The sequence below is a fragment of the Terrapene carolina genome, unplaced genomic scaffold (genome assembly GCF_002925995.2).
Source record: "Terrapene carolina triunguis isolate 2854851 unplaced genomic scaffold, T_m_triunguis-2.0 Scaffold62, whole genome shotgun sequence".
NCBI classification, from domain to species: Eukaryota; Metazoa; Chordata; order Testudines; family Emydidae; genus Terrapene; species Terrapene triunguis.
In genome coordinates, this window is record NW_020664413.1 from 44,602,681 (window position 1) to 44,628,992 (window position 26,312).

General features: G+C 39.8%; 1 protein-coding gene across 1 annotated transcript in view; it reads right to left on the bottom strand.

Moving 5' to 3' along the window:
* The window catches only part of PDE1A (phosphodiesterase 1A), a 265,115-nt gene extending 248,479 nt beyond the window's left edge, over positions 1 to 16,636 (bottom strand). The window contains exon 1 of the mRNA XM_026647746.1: positions 16,575 to 16,636. Coding sequence (XP_026503531.1) covers positions 16,575 to 16,621 — 47 coding nt within the window. The 5' untranslated portion in view covers positions 16,622 to 16,636. The remainder of the gene's footprint in view (positions 1 to 16,574) is intronic.
* Between the last annotated feature and the right edge of the window lie 9,676 nt (positions 16,637 to 26,312).

The window sequence follows — 26,312 nt, forward strand, 5'->3', positions numbered from 1 at the left end:
TGATCCTGCAGTTCTGCCTGTCTGACCGGCCCTGCACGAGGAACTGGAAGCATTTCAGAGACTGCTACTATGGAGGTCCTGGACTTCAATCTCTTATGTAGCAAGGGATCCTAAAGGTATTAGGGATCAAAGCATGGCAGGCTAGAGCCTCGTTAGGAAGCTCTCAACATCGCCTAATAGGCCACTAGGCTCAGCACACAGCACCCCAAAAGTGACCACAATATAACCTACAAGCAGGCACACAGCAAGGAAGCAAAACACAAATGAACAAACAGGGACTTCCCTATCATACCTCCAGGCATGTTTTGTATAGCTGTGAATGACAAAGTATCACATGGATACCTTGAGAATGATGTACATCAAATAGTGCTTTCCATACCCGACCACCGTCTTCACCCATGTGTTGTGGTGGGGCGGGGGTTTGGGGGAGGGGGGCATTTTATTTTTGTTTTTTTTAGGGCTGTCAAGCAATTAAAAAAAATAATCACAATTAATCACACTGTTAAACAATAATAGAATACCATTTATTTAAATATATTTGGATGTTTTCTACATTTTCAAATATATTGATTTTAATCATACCAGAATACAAAGTGTACAGTGCTCACTTTATTTTTTCTTACAAATATTTCCACTGTAAAAAACAAGAAATAGTATTTTTCAATTCACATAATACAAGTACTGTAGTGCAATCTCGATCATGAAAGTTGAACTTACAAATGTAGAATTATGTACAAAAAATAACTGCATTCAAAAATAAAACAATGTAAAACTTTAGAGCCTACAAGTCCACTCAGTCCTACTGCTTGTTCAGGCAATTGCTCAGACAAATTTGTTTACATTTGCAGGAGATAATGCTGCCCTCCTCTTGTTCATAATGTCACCTGAAAGCGAGAACAGGTATTCACATGACACTGTCGTAGCCGGCGTTGCAAGATATTTACATGCCAGATGTGCTAAAGATTCATATGTCCCTTCATGCTTCAACCACCATTCCAGAGGACATGCGTCCTTGCTCGATAACAATACAAAGCAGTGCAGACTGACATGTTCATTTTCATCATCTGAATCAGATGCCACCAGCAGAAGGTTGATTTTCTTTTTTGGTGGTTTGGGTTCTGTAGTTTCCACATTGGAGTGTTGCTCTTTTAAGACTTCTGAAAGCATGCTCCACACCTCATCCCTCTCAAATTTTGGAAGCCACTTCAGATTCTTAAACCTCGGTTCGAGTGCTGTAGCTATTTTTAGAAATCTCACATTGGTACCTTTTTCGCGTTTTGTCAAATCTGCAGCGAAAGTATTCTTAAAATGAACAACATGTGCTGAGTCATCATCCGAGACTAGTATAACATGAAATATGTAACAGAATGCGGGTAAAATATATCCGGATATATACAATTCTCCCCCAAGGAGTTCAGTCACAAATTTAATTAACACATTTTTTTAAATGAGCGGCATCAGCATGGAAGCATGTCCTCTGGAATGGTGGCCGAAGCATGAAGGGGCATACAAATGTTTTGCATATCTGGCACTTGCAATGTCGGCCACAAAAGTCCCATGCAAATGCTTGTTCTCACTTTTGGTGACATTGTAAATAAGAAGTGGGCAGCATTATCTCCCGTAAATGTAAACAAACTTGTTTGTTTTAGCGATTGGCTGAACGAGAAGTAGGACTGAGTAGACTTGTAGGCTCTAAATTTTTGCATTGTTTTGTTTTTGAGTGCAGTTATGTAACCAAAAAAAAAAGCTACATTTGTAAGTTGCACTTTCATGATAAAGAGATTGCACTACAGTACTTGTATGAGATTAATTGAAAAAAAACCCTCTTATTATTTTTACAGTGCAAATATTTGTAATCAAATATAATAATATAAAGTGAGCAGTGTACACTTTGTATTGTGCATTGTAATTGAAATCAGTATATTTGAAAATGTAGAAAAACATCCAAAAATATTTAATAAATTTCAATTGGTATTCTATTGTTTAACAATGTTATTAAAACTGCAATTAATCACAATTAATTTTTTAATTGAGATAAAAAAAAATTTAATCACGTGAGTTAACTGCAGTTAATCAACAGCCCTAATTTTTTGTTTGTTTTTAAGGAGAACGAAGTGGTCATGACCTCCTTAATCCAATAGCTAAAAATATTAGAGGCAAAATTTACAATTAGGAACAATGTGTTGTACCTGCAAGATATGGGACTTGTGGTAGGAAATAGCTACAGTAATTAACATCAAATGGATGACTGTGTAAGTAAAAATGCAGTTACGTTCACAATGGGTGGCTTGTTCATATTTAGTGGACCCAACTACAAATCTGGCCCTGAATATTCTTTCAGCTTAATGTGGAAACAGTCAATCATGATTACATCTGCAATTGTATGTTCAGTACTTCTAGGATAACAAAAGCTAGGGGAAAATGAAAAGAAGAGTCTTGCAATTAGAGTGACCAGACAGCAAATGTGAAAAATTGGGCTAGAGGGTGGGAAGTAATAGGAGCTTATATAAGAAAAAGACCCAAAAATCAGGACTGTCCCTATAAAATCAGTGCATCTGGTCACCCTACTTGCAACCCTATCAGATTTGTATAACCATGGACTTTGGAGCCTGTACACTCCAAATTCTAGTATTTTTCCATCAAAGTTTTAAAGCGTATTTGCATATTCTAACAAAGCCCAGAAAGTACATGGAGGTAAATCCCGAGCAGCTGAGCTGAACCCCAATTCCTGGATCTGAATTTTAGATCAGCTAAATTTGGCTCTGTCCCCAGTGTTACCAAGCTGAGCCCAGCTTAGCCCTCTTCTTCCTCCCCGGCCTCCACATACGTGCCCCAGGGAAAGAGCAAACCGATAGCTGCCTTCAGCAGCTTCTCTTGAAGCAGTCAGTTCTGGCTGAGTGCCTGACCTCCCGCCTACCAATGCCAAGGGATAGGTGGGTTCCCTATGCATGCCAGCCGAAAATGTCACTCTCTCTCTAATTGGAACTTGTGGAATGGAGGTTTATTCAGCAGTGACTGGCTGGAAAGCCATCAGGGAAGCCAGGAATGTAAGAGCCAATAAATAAGATAAATGAGTTAGGTTCTAAAACTTACATTTTCACTTTGTGGGTTTTTTCTTTTGACAACTATTTAATTAAAGATAAAAGTTATTGCATGGCACTAGAACAAATGAACAGAGTAACAGAATTAACATTGCCACAGACTTCAGAGTTTCTTGCCACAGGAGCTCTGCACCGTTGGTAACTTTATGGATCTAGCCAATGCAGTTTTCTAGAGTCACCAGTAATCTTGTCCTGCCTAAATCTTTATAGGACATTTTATACGCAAACGAGTCAGAGCCTCCTGTCAGAAAAAACACCACACACCTCGCACTGAATGTGCTTTACACCAACCTATTTTTATTGGTGTGGTTCCCTATGGGCCAAATTCTACTCTCAGACTGATATAAACCCAGAGTTACTCTACTGACTTCACTTGGCACAATATATAGTTATTGTCAAAGGGGAGTACTGATTGACGGCTCTTGCACACTTCGTACGGTGCTCAGGAAGCAAACCTCCAAGGCACTCTGCAGTCTAAATTTTGCAGGAAGGGCCCAAAAGAACCACTGCTCCATGCAATGGAGTGGGGGCTTGGTGGAGAGACAGACCTTTTTTCCTCTCCACCCACAGAAGAGTGGTCAGGCCCTTCCTGTCCCAGCTCACCAGATGAGGAGATGTGGCTGTGACAGCAGACCAAACATCCCTCTCTCCCTTATGTGGCTGGAGAGTTGTAGAGGTGGTAGGCTGGGTAGAAGCGAAGTTCCAGGCTAGAAGATGCAGCCATGGACTGTACCCTTCCTCCTTGCCCATCTGCTAGGGGACCTGCAGCAGCTATAAAAACCACTACATCTCTCTTGGATTCCAGAGGAAGAGGTAAGGCCAACCAGCAAGGGAACCACCACTCCACAGGAGAAGCAGCAGCAGTGGTGGCAATAGTGGCTGGGACCCCACCTTTCCCCGCGTGCCAGAAGTGCAATGGCAGCTGGTTGATCCCCTCCTCCCCCAGCAGCAGCAGCAGTGGGCACTAAAGAGGGAAACCCTGGCCCACCAGAGGAGTAACTCCAGCATTAGCCCCAGGCAGCTGTGATGGTTACCTAGCCCTCAGCCTGAGTCACTTCCCTCATCTTGGGTGTATCATTGCTAAGGGGAGAGGCCTGGTCTGGGCAACTGGAGGTGGCAGGGGTCTACTCTCCTTCTCTTCCTCCTCTGTGGTTTTAGTGGGTGGGGTGAGCAGCAGCTGCTGCTTTCTTCAAAACATCCTCCCTCTTCTGGAGCCGATAGCCTCCTGAAGGCCATCTGCTTTTCCAGAATGTATGTTTTAACATCACAGGGATATCATGAAATAATTTCCCAGACTGGAGATGTACGTACAAGCCAATTGAGCGCTGCACATTACCCCTGTGCTCTGCTCCCTACACTGGTTCTCCATAGATCAAATAATTCAAAGGCTCACTGTTAACCTTCAAGGCCTTCCAGAGAACCTCTTTCCACAACCACCATCTCCCCCCGAAAGCTACTTCCTCAAGAACTATGATGCGGTCAGCTTCAAAGGCGAAGCTTGTAAGTGTGGGGGAGACAGGTCATTTTTGGCAACAGCGCCAAGGGTTTGGAACTCAGCCTTCACAGGATGAGATAAGAATGGACGCAAATCTCTCAGTCTTCGGAACAAAGTCACTTCCTGGACTTATGTTCCACAGACAATTCAGGAAATCAAAGAGGAGGAAAAAAAACAAAAAGAAATGAAGAGGAGAAGGAAGAAAGACAACCGGCCTTCTGTGATTGAATAGTGTCTTCTATCTTGGCAGCACCCAAGACACTGTGGTGACAGGTACCACTATAAGAACATTATATCCTACTTAGATAAATACTGCAGACTCAGCAGTGAATTTAGGTGGCCTGTGTATACCAGCACATTTTTTACTATTAGCCCTTCCAGTTATAATTCATCTATAGTATGTTTGATTTATTCTATATGTTTGATAAAAATGACTTCTGGGGACATTGCTCACCATGCACAGTGCAGAACAACATAATACAAATGTGCCTCTTGGGTGGTAGAAAAAAAATATATAAACTATTTTACTGTACATTGAGTAGTACAATTATATATCATGTAATGTAAAATAAAATGCATATGTTATGTACATACAAGGAGGCAGGGATAATGGCCACAAATCCTGAATGTGTAACTTTAACTTTTGCATCTGCTGACTTTTCATTTCTTAACTGTGCTATATTAATGTTCTCCAAAAATCATGATAAAGGGATAAGGGGGATTTTATGGAATACTGATCTAGTACATTATGTGACTCGAGACTGGAGTATGCAAAACATAATCTGACTCAAAATCAGTCTATGTACCATGGAAATGTAGGGACTTGCTGTGTAGCCTGAGGTTTAAGAGACCCTTCCCATAATACATTCTGTATTATAATCTTAATTCCTCTCACATGGACTTTGGCATCTGGTTTTTAAACATCTTAAAAGATGACTAGAGTATTAAAACTGATACTTAAAACTGGCAGCACATTGAAAAATGAGTCCAACAGGCTATAGTGCACAAAGATTAAGGACAAGAGAGCAAAATTCAGCTGACCTGATTAGATGTTTAGTATCATTGGACCATGCTGTAAGTTCACCTAAAGTGTAAGGGTGAAATTTAGGCAAGTTTTAGAGACAAACTGATAAAATGTAACCCAGGTCAAAGATTCTTTATGACAGTTTATGATTTGAATACAAGGGTACTAACAGACTTCCTAAAAGGAAATGTGTGAATTTGGTTAAAAAGGTAAACCTAAGAAAAGCAAATTTTAGTTCAAAATATTCAAAATCACTTGGAATAAGGGATTTTGGAAACTTAATTTAATGGTCATGCGTAACTAATTAGTAGTATATTAACTACACAGGAAATACATAGTATACGTGTACATCGCAGACTGACTTTCTGTGGTGATAATTATAACTATTCCCATTTACAGGCAGAAAAACAGACAGAAAATAATGCAGGTTATTGGTAAAGCAGTGCATTAGCAATGAAGTCAGATCTTGGGGGACGGGTTCAATGAGTAAATGGAAAATGCCAGTAGGACTGAGGATATACAGGATCAGAGGAGAAACGTAGAAGACTTCCATTCTCTTTTCCCAGCACCCTGAGCTTGTTCCCTCCCTTAAGCACTTTTGGGCTTCTCCTCTACATTTAACTGTCTTCTTGGAAAGTTTCTATCACTGGGTGCTGTTCCACTGATACTAGCAATGATGGGAGTGCTAGGGAAACCAGGCACTGGCATCTGCCAGCATTTTAACCCTTGTGTTATCTTGCTCTGCTTTGAACAGGGTTAAATGACACAATGGTTATAGTGATTGAGGTCAGTAGTCACTAGCACACCCACCATTATTACATTTAGTGAAGCTGCACTGGGAATGACATTTTAAGAAAAAGAGCTTCCTGTAGACAAAGCCTATTCTTCCTACATCAGTAGGGCACCATTCTTGGCCTATCTATTTTTGTATTCTATAGGTGTGGTTATTAGACACTACAATCGGGTATCCATTTCTTGGTAAATAATTCCTGCCCGCATTAATCTCCATCAAGGTGATTTCAGGCTACAGTTGTCAAAATTATGTGGATGAAAACCTGCCTTTAATGACTAAGGAATAGCTGGAGATGAATTTAGAGAGGAACTACGTCAGCTAGTATGATCTCTGGTGACATGAGGAATGAATTCTTGGTTGCAAAATACAAATGATGTTGAGCACATCCTCACTTTTTTCTCAGTCACCTCAGATTAGAAAATAGCTGTCTTAATTAGCTTTAGTTTGGGTTGGTCAAACGTGTCTCACGAAGAAGAGGATGGCAGGAGGATCAGACAGAGAAGCAAAAGTAACAGGGCAATGTAGGACAATGCATAACAAATATGAGACTGCTCAGTACCTCACAGGAGCAAGCCCCCGGCTGGTAAGGCCAATTTTTCACTTTTCTTCGTAAAGTCTATGTAATTATTTTTATGAGGAGGGAAGGAGTTTGAAATATTTCTCTAAAATGCCAGTAATCCAGCACTCAAATAACTGAATGACTTTCAGTTCCAACTCTCCAAAGAGTGTTTGTAAAGTACAATAACACTGGTCTACAATTTTTGAGAAGTCGTCTGCTTCAGAGAAAAAATGTGCTATTTATTATGTATTTTGATGTGCTGAATTCAAATATGACAATTAAAACAACTAATTGGCTACAGTTTCTAAGATATTTAAGTTTTTACATTTTATGTCTATGTATATTGTGTAGATAGTAGAGTTTTAATCATAAATTGTAAACCTAGGTCTTTTCATGTGTTTATGGTTGCTTTACATGATAATATTTCACCTGTCCTGTTTATGTAACACTTTAAAAATCAGCAAAAGGGTTATATAAATAAAATTTATTATGAAACAAAAGGCAAAAAACTATTATGTACATAGTTTCTTGTATTCATTAAATGGAGCATCTCTTGTCACTGTCCAGCAATAGTCTGCAAGCATTGATGGGCTCTATTTGCCCTGATAGCGTTTCTCCATTGTTGCAATGTCCTGGTGAAATCGCTCGCTGTGCTCGTCGCTCACTGCTCCGCAGTTTGGTGAAAAAAATCTAGATGAGAGTGCAAAAAATGTATCTTTAGTGACATGTTGCAACCAAGGCTTTTGTATGCCTCGAGGAGGTTTTCCACCAACAACCTGTAGTTGTCTGCCTTGTTGTTTCCGAGAAAATTTATTGCCACTAACTGGAAGGCTTTCCATGCCGTCTTTTCCTTGCCACGCAGTGCATGGTCAAATGCATCATCTCGAAGAAGTTCACGAATCTGAGGACCAACAAAGACACCTTCCTTTATCTTAGCTTCACTTAACCTTGGAAATTTTCCACGGAGGTACTTGAAAGCTGCTTGTGTTTTGTCAATGGCTTTGACAAAGTTCTTCATCAGACCCAGCTTGATGTGTAAGGGTGGTAACAAAATCTTCCTTGATTCAACAAGTGGTGGATGCTGAACACTTTTCCTCCCAGGCTCCAATGACTGTCGGAGTGGCCAATCTTTCTTGATGTAGTGGGAATCTCTTGCATGACTATCCCATTCACAGAGAAAACATCAGTACTTTGTGTATCCAGTCTGCAGACCAAGCAAGAGAGCAACAACCTTCAAATCGCCACAAAGCTGCCACTGATGTTGGTCATAGTTTATGCACCTCAAAAGTTGTTTCATGTTGTCATAGGTTTCGTTCATATGAACTGCATGACCAACTGGAATTGATGGCAAAACATTGCCATTATGCAGTAAAACAGCTTTAAGACTCGTCTTCGATGAATCAATGAACAGTCTCCACTCATCTGGATCGTGAACGATGTTGAGGGCTGCCATCACACCATCGATGTTGTTGCAGGCTACAAGATCACCTTCCATGAAGAAGAATGGGACAAGATCCTTTTGATGGTCACGGAACATGGAAACCCTAACATCACCTGCCAGGAGATTCCACTGCTGTAGTCTGGAGCCCAACAGCTCTGCCTTACTCTTGGGTAGTTCCAAATCCCTGACAAGGTCATTCAGTTCACCTTGTGTTATGAGGTGTGGTTCAAAGGAGGAGGATGGGAGAAAATGTGGGTCCTGTGACATTGATGGTTCAGGACCAGAAGTTTCATCCTCTTCCTCGTCTGACTCAAGTGAGAATGATTCTGGTGCATCAGGAACCGGCAGTCCTTCTCCGTGGGGTACTGGGCATATAGCTGATGGAATGTTTGGATAATGCACAGTCCACTTTTTCTTCTTTGACACACCTTTCCCAACTGGAGGCACCATGCAGAAGTAACAATTGCTGGTATGATCTGTTGGCTCTCTCCAAATCATTGGCACTGCAAAAGGCATAGATTTCCTTTTCCTGTTCAACCACTGGCGAAGACTTGTTGCACAAGTGTTGCAGCATATGTGTGGGGCCCACCTCTTGTCCTGATCTCCAATTTTGCAGCCAAAATAAAGGTGATAGGCTCTCTTAACCATAGTGGTTATACTGCGCTTTTGTGATGCAAAAGTCACTTCACCACAAACATAGCAGAAGTTATCTGCACTGTTCACACAAGTATGTGGCATCTCTGCTCACTTTGGCTAAACAGAAATGTGTCCCTTTGGAAAATCAAACACTGACAAATAAGAGAGCACGACACTGTATGATTTCTAGAGCTGATATAGGGCAATTTGTTCAGCAGAGTGATGTAAGCTTCGTTATGATTGCATCATCCATGACTTCTAGGAATAACATGATGCAATTCATATCATGTATGACGCAATACCAGCTTCAGATTGCATCATTCATTGTTTTGCCTAAAAAGCAAGTACTGTCCAAACCCAGTCATAGATTTATTCATAGATCCAGTCAAAGATGTATTTTAGTCATTTCTGGTTTAAATTGAGATCCCTTCCCTTTATAACTCACTTATCCTCCGCCATTCCCAAGTCAAGGGTCGTATATACTGACCCAATAGCATATCTTGAAAACTAGAGCCAATCAACAATTTTAAGCATCATTTTTGTTCTCAGTGACCCAGAATTAGTAAAGTTTGACTACATTTATTTCAGAAGCATTTTGGCTGTAGAGCAGTGTAATCAATAGATTTTAAAGCAAGATGGGACCATTGTGATCATCTAGTGTGACCTCCTGCATAACATGGGACATACGACTTCCTTGAATTAAATTCCTGCTTCAAATCCAATACCTTTGGTTGAACTACAGCATATAATTTTAGAAAAATATTCAGCTCAATTTAAAAGTTCACAGTGATGGAGAATCCACCACACCACTTGGTAAACTATACCAAAGGTTAATGATCCTCACCTAAAAGTTTGCACCTTGTTTCTAATCTGAATTTGTCTAGCCTCAGCTTCCAGACATTGGATGTTATTAAACCTTTGTCCTCTATTATCCAATTTCTGTTCCCCATGTAGGTACTTCTAGACTGTGATCAAATCACTGTTTGATAAGCTAAAGAGATAGGAGCTCCTTGAGTTTTTAACAATAAGGCACGTTTTCCAATCTTTCAATAAGATCAAAAATGATTTTCTAAATTCAAAAAAAAATAAGTTGACTGTTAAACTAGTTTGGTTGTCTCATTTGAGTTCCCAGTGGACAAGCCTAAATATCACAAAAAAACCACATCATCGCCATTGGCATTAGCTGGAATGTAGATTATTTAGAGATGGTCTTTCCAGAACAGAATTTAGGCACATTTCTGTGACAAAGTAGGAAAGCTTACAATGCTGCTTTTTACGCTGTAACTGTTCTGCAGGGAGAGAACTTCTTTCTCCAGGGAGGTGAATTCATCACCTTTTACAAAACAGTACATTCACACAAAAGGAATTTATTTCAAAAAGCTAATTATGGTTACCAAAATTATCACATCTGTTGGGTTCAACTGGGCAACTCTTACTCAGTGGTGAGCATATAATAATATTCAAGGAAACTACTTGTATAAGTGCTAACAAATGTCTACCCTTGATTGTTTAAAGGTAGACAATCAAGCTGCATGTCAAACTAATATTCTGAACTATATTGCAAGTAGTAACTAGGTGGTGAGTAACCGGTGACTTGCCTTATGTTCAGAACTACCACCGTTTTTTCATACAGCTAGAACCATTTCAGTATAATGTTTGATGCTGAAATGGTTCAACTACTACAGTAGATGTCTAAATACTAAATGAGAAAAAGTGAAACTGTACATGGATCTCATTTTTAGTCATCTGGTTTTCTTTCAGATAAAGGAATCAAGTTTGCATATACTGAAAACATTGACATGCTCCTTTGATCATATCAACAAGATTTTAGAGGCATATTTTTGAGCCAACCAAATTATTGCCAATTTATGTAGCAACAGAATTGCAACATCTTTATTATTAATAATGGCAGACAGTTGTCAGTACCTCAAATTGTCATGTAACCTGTCCTTTAGGGAACTGTGCTTTATAACATGGACAGAAAATTATTTACTACACTGTGATGGAAAGATGCCTGGAGGAAAATGTGACATTTCATAAAAGTCATATTTTTACTAGATCAGCGTTTACTGTAGAGTCCAACAAACATGATTAAACCGGTATGCAGTTCTATTGAAGCTTTTGAGATGGTGCAAAAGTTAGATTCATTATTTACATTTGCTTAGGCTTTATTTTGAGCTACAAAATTTTCCACTAAGACTCAGTTCAGTCCGTATGAGCATTAATCAAGTTTCTACTCAAGACTAACTTTTACCCTCAAATTAAAAGAACATCCATCAACTATTTAGGGGGGGGGAATCTATTTTATCCAGTTTAAAAATTTTCTGCTTACCTAAACCTAAATTATATGTTATTAATATGGCCCAGATTATTTAAAATACTTATACATTAGCTAAGTTAATTTAATAAATTAGAAATAGGTTGCATATACACACACACACACACAAGAAGACAAAAGTCATGTGTCCATGTTGATTCAATTGGATCTGTCAGCAGCCTTTGACACAATTAACCGAAAGATTTGGTCGATCTGTGTCTCTGGATCCTGCCTAGAACAGACAATGTTACTCAGGTGGTTCTAGTCTTTTCTTTCTAAGGGTGTTATCCTGTTCCCATTGAGGTCAAAGGAATAGGATTGGGAACACAGAGGATAGTTTCTTCCTTGTGGGATTTCCCTCATGTGAAGATCCACAAGGATATATTCTGTACGCCCTACTATTGAAAGTATATATGAAGGTGTTGGGGTAGACAGTGAAATGAGAGAGCACTCACTCCTTCATCAAATCCAGATTGTGCAGCGAGCTGCTAGCCAAGATAGGGACTTGGTTGGGAGCAAGCTGGCTGAAGCCAAATTTAGTTAAAAGCCGTAGGTTGCGGAAAGAGGGTGTTTGCCTCCCCTATTGAAGAGTTTGGTCACCTTTGTCCAGGGAGGACCTTACTATCATTACTGGCTCATAGCATATAGACGGACATGCCATAGTCAGTTCATTTAGAACCAGAGCAGTCTCCAAAATCAAGACATTTAAGCCCTACACCTTTACTCATGATAGTTTTTCAGGAAAAGGTATTTTTCTTTTTAGTATGTATGATGCTTCTTACACTAGCAGCCATGAGGAGAGTGACATATGAATTGCTATGCTGAGCCTATGCCACTAAGGAATCATTGGGGTGGTCCTCTCATTGCTGGTTATGTGGGTTTAGGACACAAAGTGAAGAGTCACCAAGTAGTTGAACTGCACTGGAGGATTTGTACCAGTGTATTTATTTGATCTTACTGATTTATATAAAAGAACAAAACACCTTTTCATTAGGCCTTGATTATATCTAGTTATTCCATTGCTTACTGGTGATGCAAAAACCTCCAAATGTTCAGTCCGAATAAGCTTCCAGAAGTTTAGATACTTAACTGAACAACTCTGAAAATCTAGAAATTGAGCTCTGAATTACCTAAATAAATGGCCTGCTCTTTGATTGCAGGTTTCAGGGACATACCTCCCAGGAGTCTGCTAATGGCAGCTTCCCAGTTCTAGTCACTTGGCTCCCTTCCTAGAGCAATAGCCCCAGAGTTGCCTCCTTGAGCACCTGGCCACTTTCTTGTGGTGAGTCCTTAGAGCGTTAGCTCCTCTCCACAATAGCTTCTTTCCCAGGTGCAGCCTGTCCCAACCACTCTCCTCTTTGCCTGGCCTCTAGAGCCCTGAATAGGTGCAGGTGTAGCCCAGCCCCTTTTAATTGGCTGGATTCAGCTCACCTGCTGTGATACAGGGGAGCTGGGCCCAGTCTACTCACGGGAACCAGCTACCCAGTGACAGGTCTGTCTGTAGGCACACTCTCTGAGTGTGGACCCAGGGTCTAACACTGCCTTCTGAGAACTGGAACTCACTGTCCAGATACCTATGCCTTCTAGGCTCAGCACTTTAGATTTCCCCACACTTACACGTACCCTTTCCCAGAACTCCATCCCAAAGATGTGACACTTCCAGTTCACTGTTTAACTCTCTCCAGAGGCAAACAGTAGATTGTGAACCATTTAACATACAGAGATACTTTGCACAGAATCAGAAGTATCACTGCTCTTTTAGTTAATCATATAAAGCACAAGAAAGTACAGATCAATTAGAAAACAACAAACATCCTAAAAGCAGTGCCCCTTTCTAGATCACCCTCCGTTGGGGATCATCTGGGCTCAGGAAGGCAAGCAGGGCTTCCTGCCTCATGCAGCCTGTACATACTGAATTGCTTCTCTCTCCTCCACAGCTGGAGGTAAAATGGTCAAAGATCCCAGATAGGTCAATTCCTCCCTATTTATACCTTTAGTTCCCTTTGTCAGGTATTGTCCTTCCAGCCTCTCCACATGATCAGAAACCCCTGCCAGGTGATTTTGTTGCCAAGGTGACTTCTCCTCTGCTAAATCAATTTTGCTAGTTGGGAGCCAGTTTAGAGTGTTACATTTCAGTGGTTGAGCATTTTATATCAACAGCCCTCTTTTGTTATTCTTTTGCCACCAGCCTTTGGAATTTCAGGACAACATGGAAGTAAACAGACCACAGAGAAGGCAAAAGGCTGCACATTCAAATGGTGTTTGCATCTTGGTAAAGACACAGAATTCATAACCTCACACAGAATACATAAATTGTACAGAGATTCCCAAATTGTTGTCATTGCCATTCATTATTTTGTATACAAAAAGTGTATAGATTATTTTAATCAGCATAGGAACAGAAACAATCAGATCCATGGTGACTACAAAAGACCTAGTAAACGTTTATGGGGAAATGATCACAAGTACTTTTTCTACATATATTATCCAACCTGTTAACTTTTTCCTCACATACAGATTAACATCTATAAACTGCACAGAAAGCAAACAGTTTGTTTAAAAATATACAACAACAATTATTCCTGGCCCCATTGAAGTCACTGGCAAAACTCTTATTGACTTCAGAGTGGTTAGGATATCACCCCAAGGAAATACGTCTCCTTTACCCTCACTTTTTATAAATATTAACTATAAGATATCAACAAACAGCGACTGGTCCTTTCCAACTGTTATGTCTTTGTGATACATTTATTAACTGGGCTACAAGACTTTCTACGGTTCCCAAGTCATCTATGCTTTCAATGATCATGGTTCCTACGATTTTAGTAAAGGCACCTGACAAAGAATTACTACAACTACTAAGATACTGTAGTTGAGATTCCCTTTTGTTCACTAAATAAAGCCATTTATGGAATAGTCCACCATATGCAAACCATTCTGATGTGTACACATTTTTAATGAGTACGTAAACTTTGTCTATAGTGATAACACTTGCATATTCATTTTTTAGCTAGACAAATTGATACCCACTGCGCAACATGTTCTTAGAATTCAGTTTTTTTCAGGTTTCTATATAATACACCACACATCTTTGCACACAAGTTCACTTTGCTTTCCAACAAACCTTTACGGAAACTAAACTGCGTGAGTCAAACTGTATTGTCAAATCCAATTCCCAGTCCTCCCATATTCTTATCTCAAAGGCATATAGAAGGCTATGAAATTAGCAGTACAAAAATCAATTATGATTTCAACTTCACAATACAGTATTGTAGCTGAACTTCTAATGGGTCATTATGGAGCGTAAAGAATCACATTTTTCTGAATTACTGACATATGCTGCGGAGAAATTCAGAAAACAATATACTTTTCTAGTTTTATTCAAACAAAACAGGAGTTATCAAAAGAAGTTTTTGCTTAATAGAGGAAGATGCATTTATTATTTGAAAAATGCTAAACACATTCAGGAAAATATTTAAACAGCACCTGATGAAGATATCAGTGTCTCAGTGAAAGTAATTAAAGAACGCTACACTTTCCCGTGTGAAACAAAACTGGTGAATTTGGCGATTTTTTTAAATTTGAGAAATCTAAAAGGTTACCATTGACAAGTGCAAACTTCTCCTTTCTCCAGCTAGATCATTACAATCTACCCAGCATAAGCGTTCGCACCTTACTGCATCGTCCCTGGAGCAGCGCAGGAGAGAGACCAACTCAGAAAGTCACAAGCTGCTTCCCAGTCTCCTAGCTGCTCCAGGAAGGAAGTACCTGAGCCAAGTCTATACTCGGTGCTGCGTCCTTCCATTAGTGTGGCCATGTAGTTATACTGGCTGGCACATTGAAGGGGGAGGAGGGTGACGTTTCATCCTACCCTCTTCCACCTGCCTGTCCAGTGGAGAAAACAATACTCTGCGGACCCTGCTTCACCCTACTCCATTGTGCAACCCCGGCCAATATTTGAAGCAAAACTTGGGATGCAGCAGAAAATAAATAAAAAAGGAGACAATCATCCCTGTGCAGGTGGCTAGCAGAAGGCCTTTGCAGCACTTCACTTCTATTTTAAGTAGTTTGGTAGTGCCGAGGCCTCATGCAGGCACACTATACAAGATGAGTTTCGCCCAAGGTGTTGATAACTTGTAATAGCATCTTTGTGAATACAGCCTACTCCCCTATCATCCGCAGCTTTCCTTTCATACTGCCATCAGAGTGCTTTGAAGAGGGATGGAGCTTTTATAGCAAGATGGGATGACTGCAAAAGAAAGTTCTTGAAATTAGCAAAGGTAACGTGTGTTCTCTTTTTCTTCTGGAGGGATGCTCAAAGAAGAGTAGAGGGGATAGGAATAGGAATAAATGGCTAGTACTTTAAAACTTCTATTGCATTTTAGACTGCACCCAATTAGTGTAAAAATGCAGAAAGATGCTTTACGTTGTAGAAAGGATTTGATGCCTGACTTGCTTTTCTGGGAGTTGGCAAGAGGCTTTTGCCAAAGCCCAGAAAACAGAATCCAAGATTGAAAGAAAAGAGAATCAAACAAAAACCATGGAGAAACAAACAGTTTTTCCCAGTGCACTGGCTAGTGCTACACAAGGTCACAAGACTGAGAAACAGAAGAATATAAACATGTGGAACATGACAGAAAGGAGGCATATTATATCTGGCTTCAAAAACAAGAACAACATAACTTTCATTTTTTTAAATAATAAGAAAGCAAAGCAGTCTTTATGAGTCACTTCAGAGATGAGAAAAGATTAATCTCAGCAGGAACCTTTTTCTTAATATCTTTTTTAGCACCGATAAGTAGCACAGATGGTTCAAGAGGCAATGGGTCAGATCATGGGGGTTGAGCCCTGGAGAGCAGTGGGAGAAGGATGCACAGGGGAGAAAGTGGCCTTTGCAGTTTCTGATTTGAGGCCTTTTGTGCCATTGGCCCCTTGTGAGCGAATGTCCCTATGGTGAGAACAAAGGGATAAATACAGTGCAAAAAATCCTGATTCCTTTCCTCTGTCCACACCCACTGCACCAGCCAGGAGGGGTGTGGCAGCCTGTATGCCTCTAACACTGGTGCCAAGCTGCTGCACCACACTGGCCCATTATTATTACCTTCATGCTCTCTAAAACGATTAAGTCTAAAGCAAGCAAAAAATTCCATGATGTGTTGGAACTTCTTATTTACAAATGTCACCTACTTAAGGTTCTTAAAAAATTACCTGGTCCTTGAAATCAATGAAGCTTCATGTAATCTCCAGTTCAGCATCAGGGTTTATAACACGCATTAACTGTGGAACTCATTGCTGCAATATAGAAGTGAGGTAATTAGCTTAGTAAGAGCTTTAAAAGATGTTATACAAAATAATGGCATCTGCTATTACATTAGATAGGGAAACAGTAAAAAGAACTAGTAAGTCTCAAGCTTTAGAGCTTAAATCCCTTGTTATAGCAAAACGGAACCGGCCAGGTATGTGTGATACGGGCCACTACAGGAGACTGAACTAGATGAACCCTTGTCTATTGTGTGATGGGAAACAATATCTTCATACGTCAGCATTTAGAGATTCCTGTGCTGTCTTTGGCTTTTTGAAGAGTCACAGTATTTATTGAAGTGCAATAGCAACTATGCTCCCTGTCCTCCCCTTTACCCATAGGTGCTGGAACTAAAGGTGCTGGGGGTACTGCCGCACCCCAGGGCTTGAAGTGGTTTCTATCATATACAGGGTTTAAAGTTTGGGTCAATGGCTCCCAACACCCCCACTATAAAAATTGTTCCAATACCCCTGCCTTTACCATCACCCCTCCAAAATATATATATAAAAAAGACAGCTATGATAGTAACAAAGGACATAGATTAAGATCTACAAATTATATCCGGATTATGCATCATATTCATGTGTAATCATATGACAGACACAACAGGGTGGATTTAATGTACAATAACCCAAAGTATAACAGTTCATTCAGCCTAAGCAAAGGCTGAAAGCATTAGAAATCTGAAGGCTTGGAAGAATTATCTGCTTTGTTTTTAAAAACACATTTAAAGTGGAGACTAACAAATTGAATCTGTTATATCTGACGACATTCCTGGGCATTGATTCAAACTCTAAATTTAATTTCAATAAAGCCCTAGTCAAAGTAATGCCTTCCCTGGATTCAAAGCCATTTGACTCACACATTATCTACTGAAGACAATAAAAAGTAACTTAACTAAACAAGGTTTCTGTGAACATGTCTTCGTATTTAAGGTATATGAATATATATGTTAAAGAGGTTTGCTAGAACATTCCAGGACACTTCATGTAATTTAATATTAAGGTACTCTATGTCCTTAAAAAAGAATAGACTTGAGATTCCTTTGTAACACAGTTTATTCTATTCGATATATGAATGCCATATGCACCATTGGCAATTTCGGATATATATAAATTATGAAGGAACATTTTTCTTTTAATTTAAGGGGTCTGTATGATCTAGTGCAGTGGTAGATACCTGCACTAGACTCCTTCCCACAGCTCCCATTGGCCAGGAACGGCGAACCGTGGCCACTGGGAGCCACCAGTGGCTGTGTCTGTGGAACGTTGATGTAAACAAACTGTCTCGCGGCCCACCAGCAGATTACCCTGGCAGGCCACATAAGCCCCTGGGCTGCAGGTTGCCCACCACTGATCTAGTGGTTAAAGCACAGACCTGGGAAACTGGAGATCTGAGTTATATTTTGGCCTCTGACACAGATGCTGTGACCTTAGGCAAGTTTTTTAATTTGTGACAAAGATATCAGGAGTATTAGATAGAAGTTAGTTATATATCAGTAGAAACTGGAAGAGATAAACAGTATACAGCTTATCCAAAGCTCCTGAATTTGTGAAATTTCACGGGAAGCGTTATGAGTGCAGGCTTTCTTGTAAGATTTCTGGCACTTCCAGTTCTGTACAGAAAGATGAAATGAAAGCACACTTAGCTGAGCGTTTTACGATTTCAGAAGAGATTTGATTTGAGTTTAGTGAAGATTTTGAAAGGTGCCTCCAAAATTGCAAGCACACCCATTTGCAAAATCCACTATTTGCAAGGCCAAACTTGTATTTGCTTAGGCATTCAGACACTTTTAAATGGGTGCCTGCATGCAAGGGGCCCATTTATCCTGATGAATGCATTTTTTTTATATTTACTTTTATTTCCACCTATTAAAAAAAAGCACCCGAGACTATAGCTGCCTTTGAATCAATCATTACGTAGCTAAATATAAAAAATAACTTCAAGAAAAATGAAGTAATTCCCCAAAGCATATGAAAATAAAATTCTTCCCTGCATCCCAGCCCATATCCCAGTCTGCCCAAACTTTCCTTTGCCCCTCTCATCAGAACAGAGCTCTGAGCTCCATATCAGAATATCCCATAGCTCACAGGTTACAACACTCTTCTGAGAGATGGGACAGCCCCTGCTCACAGCCCCCACCCCCACACTAGGCAAAGAGGAGAACTGAGTTCAGGTCATCCCCAGCCCAGGTGAGTTCTCTAATTATTGGGCTACAAGTTATAAGGTGGGCACCATTTCTTCCTCCTTTGTCCAGATTTTCAATGGGACACAAGCCAGTAGGCAGCCTCTGTGCATACCTACTGGATCGGGCCCTGCAGGCAAGATAGGCAGGGGAAGGTGCATCTCTCCCGTTTGTGGATTGTGCAAGGGCATATGCGGGAGATAGATGGCCAGGCTCCTAGAAGGCACATGTCCACTGTGCGTGCCTAGAGGCAGAAATTTAGGCACCTAGGAACTTTTAGAATGAAAATGTAGGTGCTCAATGAGTTTAGGCACCCACAGGATTAGACAGCAGCCAAGTGGTGTACTTAGATGCCTAAGCACATTTGTGGATCTGGGCCCAAGCACCTAAGGTGATTTCAACTGCAGCAATATCACTCAAGCAGCCACCAGGAGCAAAACTGGCCAGGGCCCTCAGGGCAAGTAGTTGAGGTAAGAAGAGAACAATACCATTACATCCTTGATTAACTGAATATCTCAAATGTATTATGTATATTGCTCCTTGCAAACACATCTTAGTAGTTAAAATATGTTTACAATCACAAATGGATATTATAGAAAATCTAAAGGATATAAAATAGAAACAGTAGCATTCCCCACCTGCCTCCCACCCACCATAGGACATGAATAAACCTGAAAACTATTTTACTCTCAAAGGTTCTAGGCTTTTGTTTTGAAAAAATATAACTCTGATCTGAGAAAGCAAACAAGAACAGTTACTTGTTGCAGCAAAATAAATGCCCTCTATCATGAATGCTGCCTCAGAAACTTATCATCAGATGAAAACATCGTCAGCAATCCAGCCATCCATACTGCAGCTGTTTCTCAGGGAGACTCCAGAGTCTATCTTTATGCTCCAGTACATTTCTTCACAGCCTCCCTCTCCCACTTCTTAATAAACCAAGCGGGGTGGGGGAGAGGGGGTTGAGGAGGGGGAGCGCTTCTCTTCAGTCATGCCCTCTGCCAGCAGCAGCATTAATGAGCTTTTATTAAATATATGTTTTATATTTCCTCATAAAGAGATTGGGAAAGTTAACATCAATAATTTTCTAACTCAGATTGAACTTCAAAAGCAATCCTGATCTGCCTGTTCAGAATTGTTTTAACTGGGTTATAAGTCTTTGCTGAAGGCAAAAAACACAAGAAAGCCTTCTTCTAAACTATTTTTCAGATAGCAGACCCCAGCCATGTCAGATGTGAAACAACTGATTTAATTTATTTTAAAAAGTTATTCTTTCGTGGATTTTAAAATGACAAAATACCCATCTTTTTAAAGAGTTTGCCAGACATTGTTTTTCTGGCAGATCCAAGATTTGTAAGTGTGTCTTGTTACATGATGAAAGCCAGGGGCAGAGCCAAAGGGACAGAATAGTAGGCCATAAATGGACAAGTTAAACAAGGCAGTTATGGTTAACTTCACTTCCATCCGTAATTTAGATCACGCTGGTACATCTGTTATCCCTAGTTCCGGGCACGAGTTAGGAAACGGCCTTATTTAACCCTTTCCACAATGTGGCTATTTTTATTATCATCCTGTCTCTCTGGAGGAGAAATTCTCTTTCCTAACTTGACTCTTTATAAATATGGTGTGTTTGGGATCAGATAGTCTAGACCAGGGATAGTCAATTATTTTTTGTCAAGGTCCAAATTTCTTGGTCAAGGTACAGACTCCAAATAAAAAACCTGGCAACAATAACGATAGATATAATTAATAATAATAATACTCAAATAAAAAGATTTTGGGGTCCGTTCAAAAGCATCTGGCGGTCCGGATTTGGCTCATGGTCTGCCTATTGACTATCCTCGATATACATACAAATATAAGCCAATATGGTTGGTTACAGTATACTGTATAAACAGATGTAGATATGGTACGGGAACTGTGGAAGACAGAACTAATGACTGACCACCTTCTTTGTCCCTTTGGTATGTTGCCATGGGTGAAACAAGGCCTATGCACCACTTACAGTCCACTTCAATCCTAAACTGAAAGCTGCACAAGGGTGAGTTTCACCTAGAAATGGTGGAAAGCGTTTGATTAAAAATAAATAAATAAATAAAAATTAATGAAAAATGTCTTGTGAACCAAAAATGATGTTTTTTTCATGAAAACTTTTAAATTTGGTCAGAATTTTCTGGTTTTTCATTGAAGTCCCAACATATTTTTAATTTTCAGGGTTTTTGAAACCAAAATATTTATGTCATTTAAACAGAGATTTCTCTCAGGAAAAACAATATTTTTTCAAGATTTCCTACACAAAAAAAGCAATTGGCAGTTTTCAAACAGCTCTAGTTTCACCTTGTGTGATCAATAAAATGTCTGATAACATGATGAAACGAGCAGCTCTTGTAATGTTCGTGCAACAAGAATATGTTAAATGAATCAAGTGCAAACAAAAAAGGCCTAATCAAAACAAAATATCCATCCAGGCCATCCCAAACTATGAAACAGAATCTTCCTAGACATGCTGACGAGCTCATATGAAAACAACAGGAAATAGATCAATAAAACAGAAAAACAAAACACTTTTTCTGAGAGCAATAATGCTTAGGTAATTCTTCACAATATTATTCTCACTATCAGTCAATCCCCAATATCCATGATTCAAAATAGAAGAACTACCACAGAGTCTAATATTTCAGTCTGAAGAGAAAGAGCCAGACAAAGCAATCATTGCTCTTGAAATGAGCAGAGTTCCTTATCAAGCTGTGCATTTCAGTCAACAACTGCCCCAGACCGATATCAGGTATGAATAATAACGACAGACCTACATGACTGCTGGTTACATAAGAAAAATTAAGTCTATTCAACTCTCTCCTTATTACCCTTTTATTTTTGGTGCATTGCATATGACTACATATAGTGTTTGATCCTGCAGGAAGATGATCTCTCTGGCCCCGATCCAGCAAAGCACTTAAACACATGAATTTGTTTGTGAGAAGTTAAATGCTCAGTCCAGAAAAAGACTAGTGCAGTTTTGTTGCTTATAATTTTACTTGTATTCGGGGAGAGTGTGCAGTGGTTTTAGAATTCCTGGTGCTCCAGAGTTAACAGAGAGATCCAGGCAATGATGCAGCAGGAAGCTTGATAAACATCGGAACTTCCTCAAGGGTTCTCTAGTTGCTGCTTACAGTTTGGCTGTTTGTGTTCATGTCCTCACACTGCAAAGAGTGTCCCCTCGGAATCCCCCCAAACAAAAATGTAAAAGAGAATAATATGGCCAAAGATATTTTGGAAATATTTTTTAACTGCTAAACCAGACAAACATCCTGAAAATTTGCATATGTTAAACATTGAATTTCATAAATAAGTGCTGAAAACTACAACTAAGGCCCCAATTCTTCAAGGTACTTAAGCATGTGCATAACCTGAAGCACATGAACAGCCTATTGAAGTCAATGAGCATGCTTGCATGCCTACGGTTAGACCCATGTTTAAATATCTTGCTGAATTGGGGCCTGCATAACTATGGATACTTTTATATAGCCTGATTTTCAGAAGTGCCAAGACACTTTCTTTGTTGGAAGTTGTGAGTGCTAGGCACCTCTGAAAAATCAGACCACTGGTATTTCAGTAATTAAGATTGAGTATAATAGTAATAGTACTAATTTGCCAGAGAACCACAAAAACTACAAGACAAAAAAGTATAGGAATTATTTGGGTTGGTTTGTTTGTGCATTTGCCATGTCAGTTTGAAAAAAAGTTATAAATTCAATAAAGCTGAAGTCAGCCTCATAACCTTTATTGTAGATAGCTTGTTCTCCTTTTGGAATGAATGTTTAATGATCAAAGCACTTGTGTAAGGGTTTAGAAACACTCTAAGTAGGCAAATAATTTGGCATAAATACACATCAGGTGGGATTTCTGCAACACTGTTCAGAGGAGGCAGGGGGAGGGGGTTACCTTGAAGATCACTTGGAAGTTCCTTCACCTAGTATAGAAGGTAGCAGACTTTTTCTCACTGATACTGGTCCTGAGCATGTTACACCCACATTCTACATGCTTTGCTAATTCCTGTTTGTTCTCAGAGCAATTTAAGATGCTGTTTTTAAGATAAAGTCCTAAACTGTCTGTATGCTGGCTAACGACTTAATGATACAAGGTGTTAAACTCCCTTAACTCCACTGATTTCAGTGATCATTAAGGGTGTACAGCACCCAACAAGAAATATTCAGCACCATGCAGGACTGGGCCTTGTGCAACTGCCTCTCTTTCTATTGGCTGTCCCAAACAATTGAGATCAGCTGAGGTCCTCCTGTTGACAGGTCATAGATTTAAAACACAGCAAACTACAGATGTCACAAAACAAGGTGTGAGTAGTCAAGCTGAATGGTTAGAACCGTGGTGGTCAGAGAGCAGAAACAGCACCAAAGGTCAAAGCTAGAGTCAGAGCCAAAGTCAGGAAGCAAACAGCATAGGAAGGCTAGCTCAAGAACAAACACTGCTGCAGGCATAAGCATTGAGTAACTATTAGTCTAGTGCTGCTGCTGGGCTTCAGAACAGATCGGGTGGTGCCTCTCAGCCAATCGGGTGGTACGGTCAATCAGAGTGTTCAGCGGCAGGGCAGTTAGCTGGTCCCAAGATCAGCTGTGAGTCCTGATTCCTGACAGCATGTTCCCACTGAAAAAGTCCTCAACTCTAAAAGGTCTGAATCACACAAGTAAATAATTTTTATATGATTTTTATCTTGACAGTGGCCCTTTAGAATTCCAAAGTATTGAATTTTAATGCACTATTGCATAAGGATACGTCATTGGTGTTAGTATTTCTTTCAAATGCAGATTTGTTAGTCTGCCTTCCTTTCTTGCTTCCTTAGCTGCAAGCTCATCTACAGAAATGAACTTAGTCTTTATGTTTTCCAAAGAGAAACAGTGGAGTACAAATGTTCTATGAACTTTGACTTTGCAGTAGCAAATATATCATATCCAAAATGTTCTTATATATAATGTTCCTCTTATTTAGCCTTCCATGAATACCACACGTGGAGATAACATGTGCTCTTACTTTATTACAGAGAAGAGTACTTAATTGATGAACTGGAGCACTGATTTAAAAAAGGACTAAGACCCCGTGGTTAAAGTAGCAGAAATGTCTTGGTTCTATACCTTAATCAACGGCAGCACTAAATTTAAATGTATGCACAAATCATAACATGAGAAGATTTTTCCAGATGTTACAATTAAATTTACTACCACAATAATCTATGCTATCACCCTAAAGCATTATTAGCTGGTTACAACACAGTGTTAACTTTTAGTGAGAGTGTTTAACACTGTTTTCCTGTAAGAAAACTATCTCCTAAATACTGGAAGTTTAATACTGATTTGACAATTGAAAACTCCAAATTTCCCATCAACAGAGACTCCTTTGCAATTGGTATATCTGCCAGCTGGCAATGTAATTCTCAAATATATGATCGTCACCTTCAGTCCATCCCGTGCCATGCCATGCCATCCCATATCATGACACTTGTTTCTCCATGAACACAATACCACATATGAAACTTGAACCAACTCCACCACTGTCCACATGCAACAATATTTCGTCCAGGTTAACTAAAATGAAGCCTCCTTTCCAACCAAGCTATTAGGATTTATTCTACACTTAGGAGACATGGGCAGCAGTTAAACATACACAAAAGGGGACATTTTCTTTTTAAAATAGCTATGCTAATAAAAAGAAAAATGGGCTCCAAACCTGCAAACGTTTACACACCAGCATAAGTTTAATCACGAGTAAAAAGTTCTGCAGGTGTGGTTTGCAGAAATGGGGTCTCTGAGGCAGGGACTGTATCTTCCTCTGTCTTTGTCCAGCCCCAGGACAATGAGTCTGATTGAGAGCTTTGGGTATAATACAATAATAAAAATAATATCCCAGGCAAAAGTCCCATGACAGTTCTCACTATAGGCTACTGACGTGAAGGATACACACAGCATATATACAATAAAGATGATAAATGGATAATCTTGTACATCTTCTAGAAGGCAGTCATTTAAGACGAGTCTGCTCTTTTAGGGCTTGATTTGGCACCATTAAAGTTAACGGGTGTTTTTTCCACTGATCTGAACCGAAGCGGGATCAAACCCCTTGAAAGTATGGGCCAAATTAGATGCTGGTATGAACTGGTACCATGCAACTAAGTCGATGGAGCAGCACCAGTTTACACCAGCAGATAATTTACCTCTGTATTTTGGGTTTAATGCACACAAAAATGTATTCATTGTATACATTTTTATTGGGTCCATTTTCTATTATGGTATATATTTTGGCATGTTAAAGTGTCTATTCTTTTCTATGTTCATTCCTCTATGAGGTATTCATTTTAGGGTATGTCTTCACAACAGAGAAAAACCTATGGCTGGCCCAGGCTAGCCAACTCCAGCTCGCACTCTGCGGGGTGAGAGGTTCCCAGAGCTTGGGCTCCAGCCTGAGTCCAGAAGCCTACACAGCAATGAAACAACCTCGGAGCCAGAACCCCACAAGCTTAAGTTGGCTGGCACAGGCCAGCCACAGGTTTTTCTCTGTTGTGTAAACACATACCTTAAGACACCATTGTACAGTACTTCCAGATAGGGCTTATTTTGGTGCATAGAAAATATATTGTCTTAACAAGTAAGAAGTAATTGTAAAAGAAATAACTGGGTTCCTTTGTATAAGCTACTTACATTTAAGTGGCTATAGAGGAGGATACAACAGCATTTCCTTTTTTAAACATTCATTAGAGTAAAATGATTTTGGCAGGTGGATTGCACTTTTGATTCAACAGTTACTGAACCATAGGAATGAACTTCAGCCTTTACTTTTAAGGTCATATAGCTTATATCTTTTTCTATTATTAAAGAAAGGGTATTTAAAGGAAGAGTACAGTTTTCCTTTGCGCATCACTTCTCACCAATTCGTGCAGTCATCTCAGATTTATTACCCTATGAGTGACATCTGATGTATTACATAAGAATGGCCATACTGGGTCAGACCAATGGTCCATCTAGCCCAGTATTCAGTCTTCCGACAGTGGCCAGTGTGAGATGTCTCAAATGGAATGAATGGAACAGGGCAATTTATCAAGTGATCCATCCCCTGTCATCCAGTCCCAGCCTCTAGCAGTCAGATGTTTAGGGACACCCAGAGCATGGAGTGGCATCCCTGACCATCTTAGCTAATAGCCATTGCTGGACCTATCCTCTATGAAGTTATCTGATTCTTTTTTACCCCATTATACTTTTGGCCTTCACAACATCCCCTGGCAATGAGCTCCACAGGTTGATTGTGTTGTGTGAAGAAATACTTCCTTATGTTTGTTTTAAACCTGCTGCCTATTACTTTCCATGGGTGACCTCTGGTTCTTATGTAATATGAAGGGATAAATAACACTTCCTTATTCACTTTCTCCACATCAGTCATGATTTTATAGACCTCTACA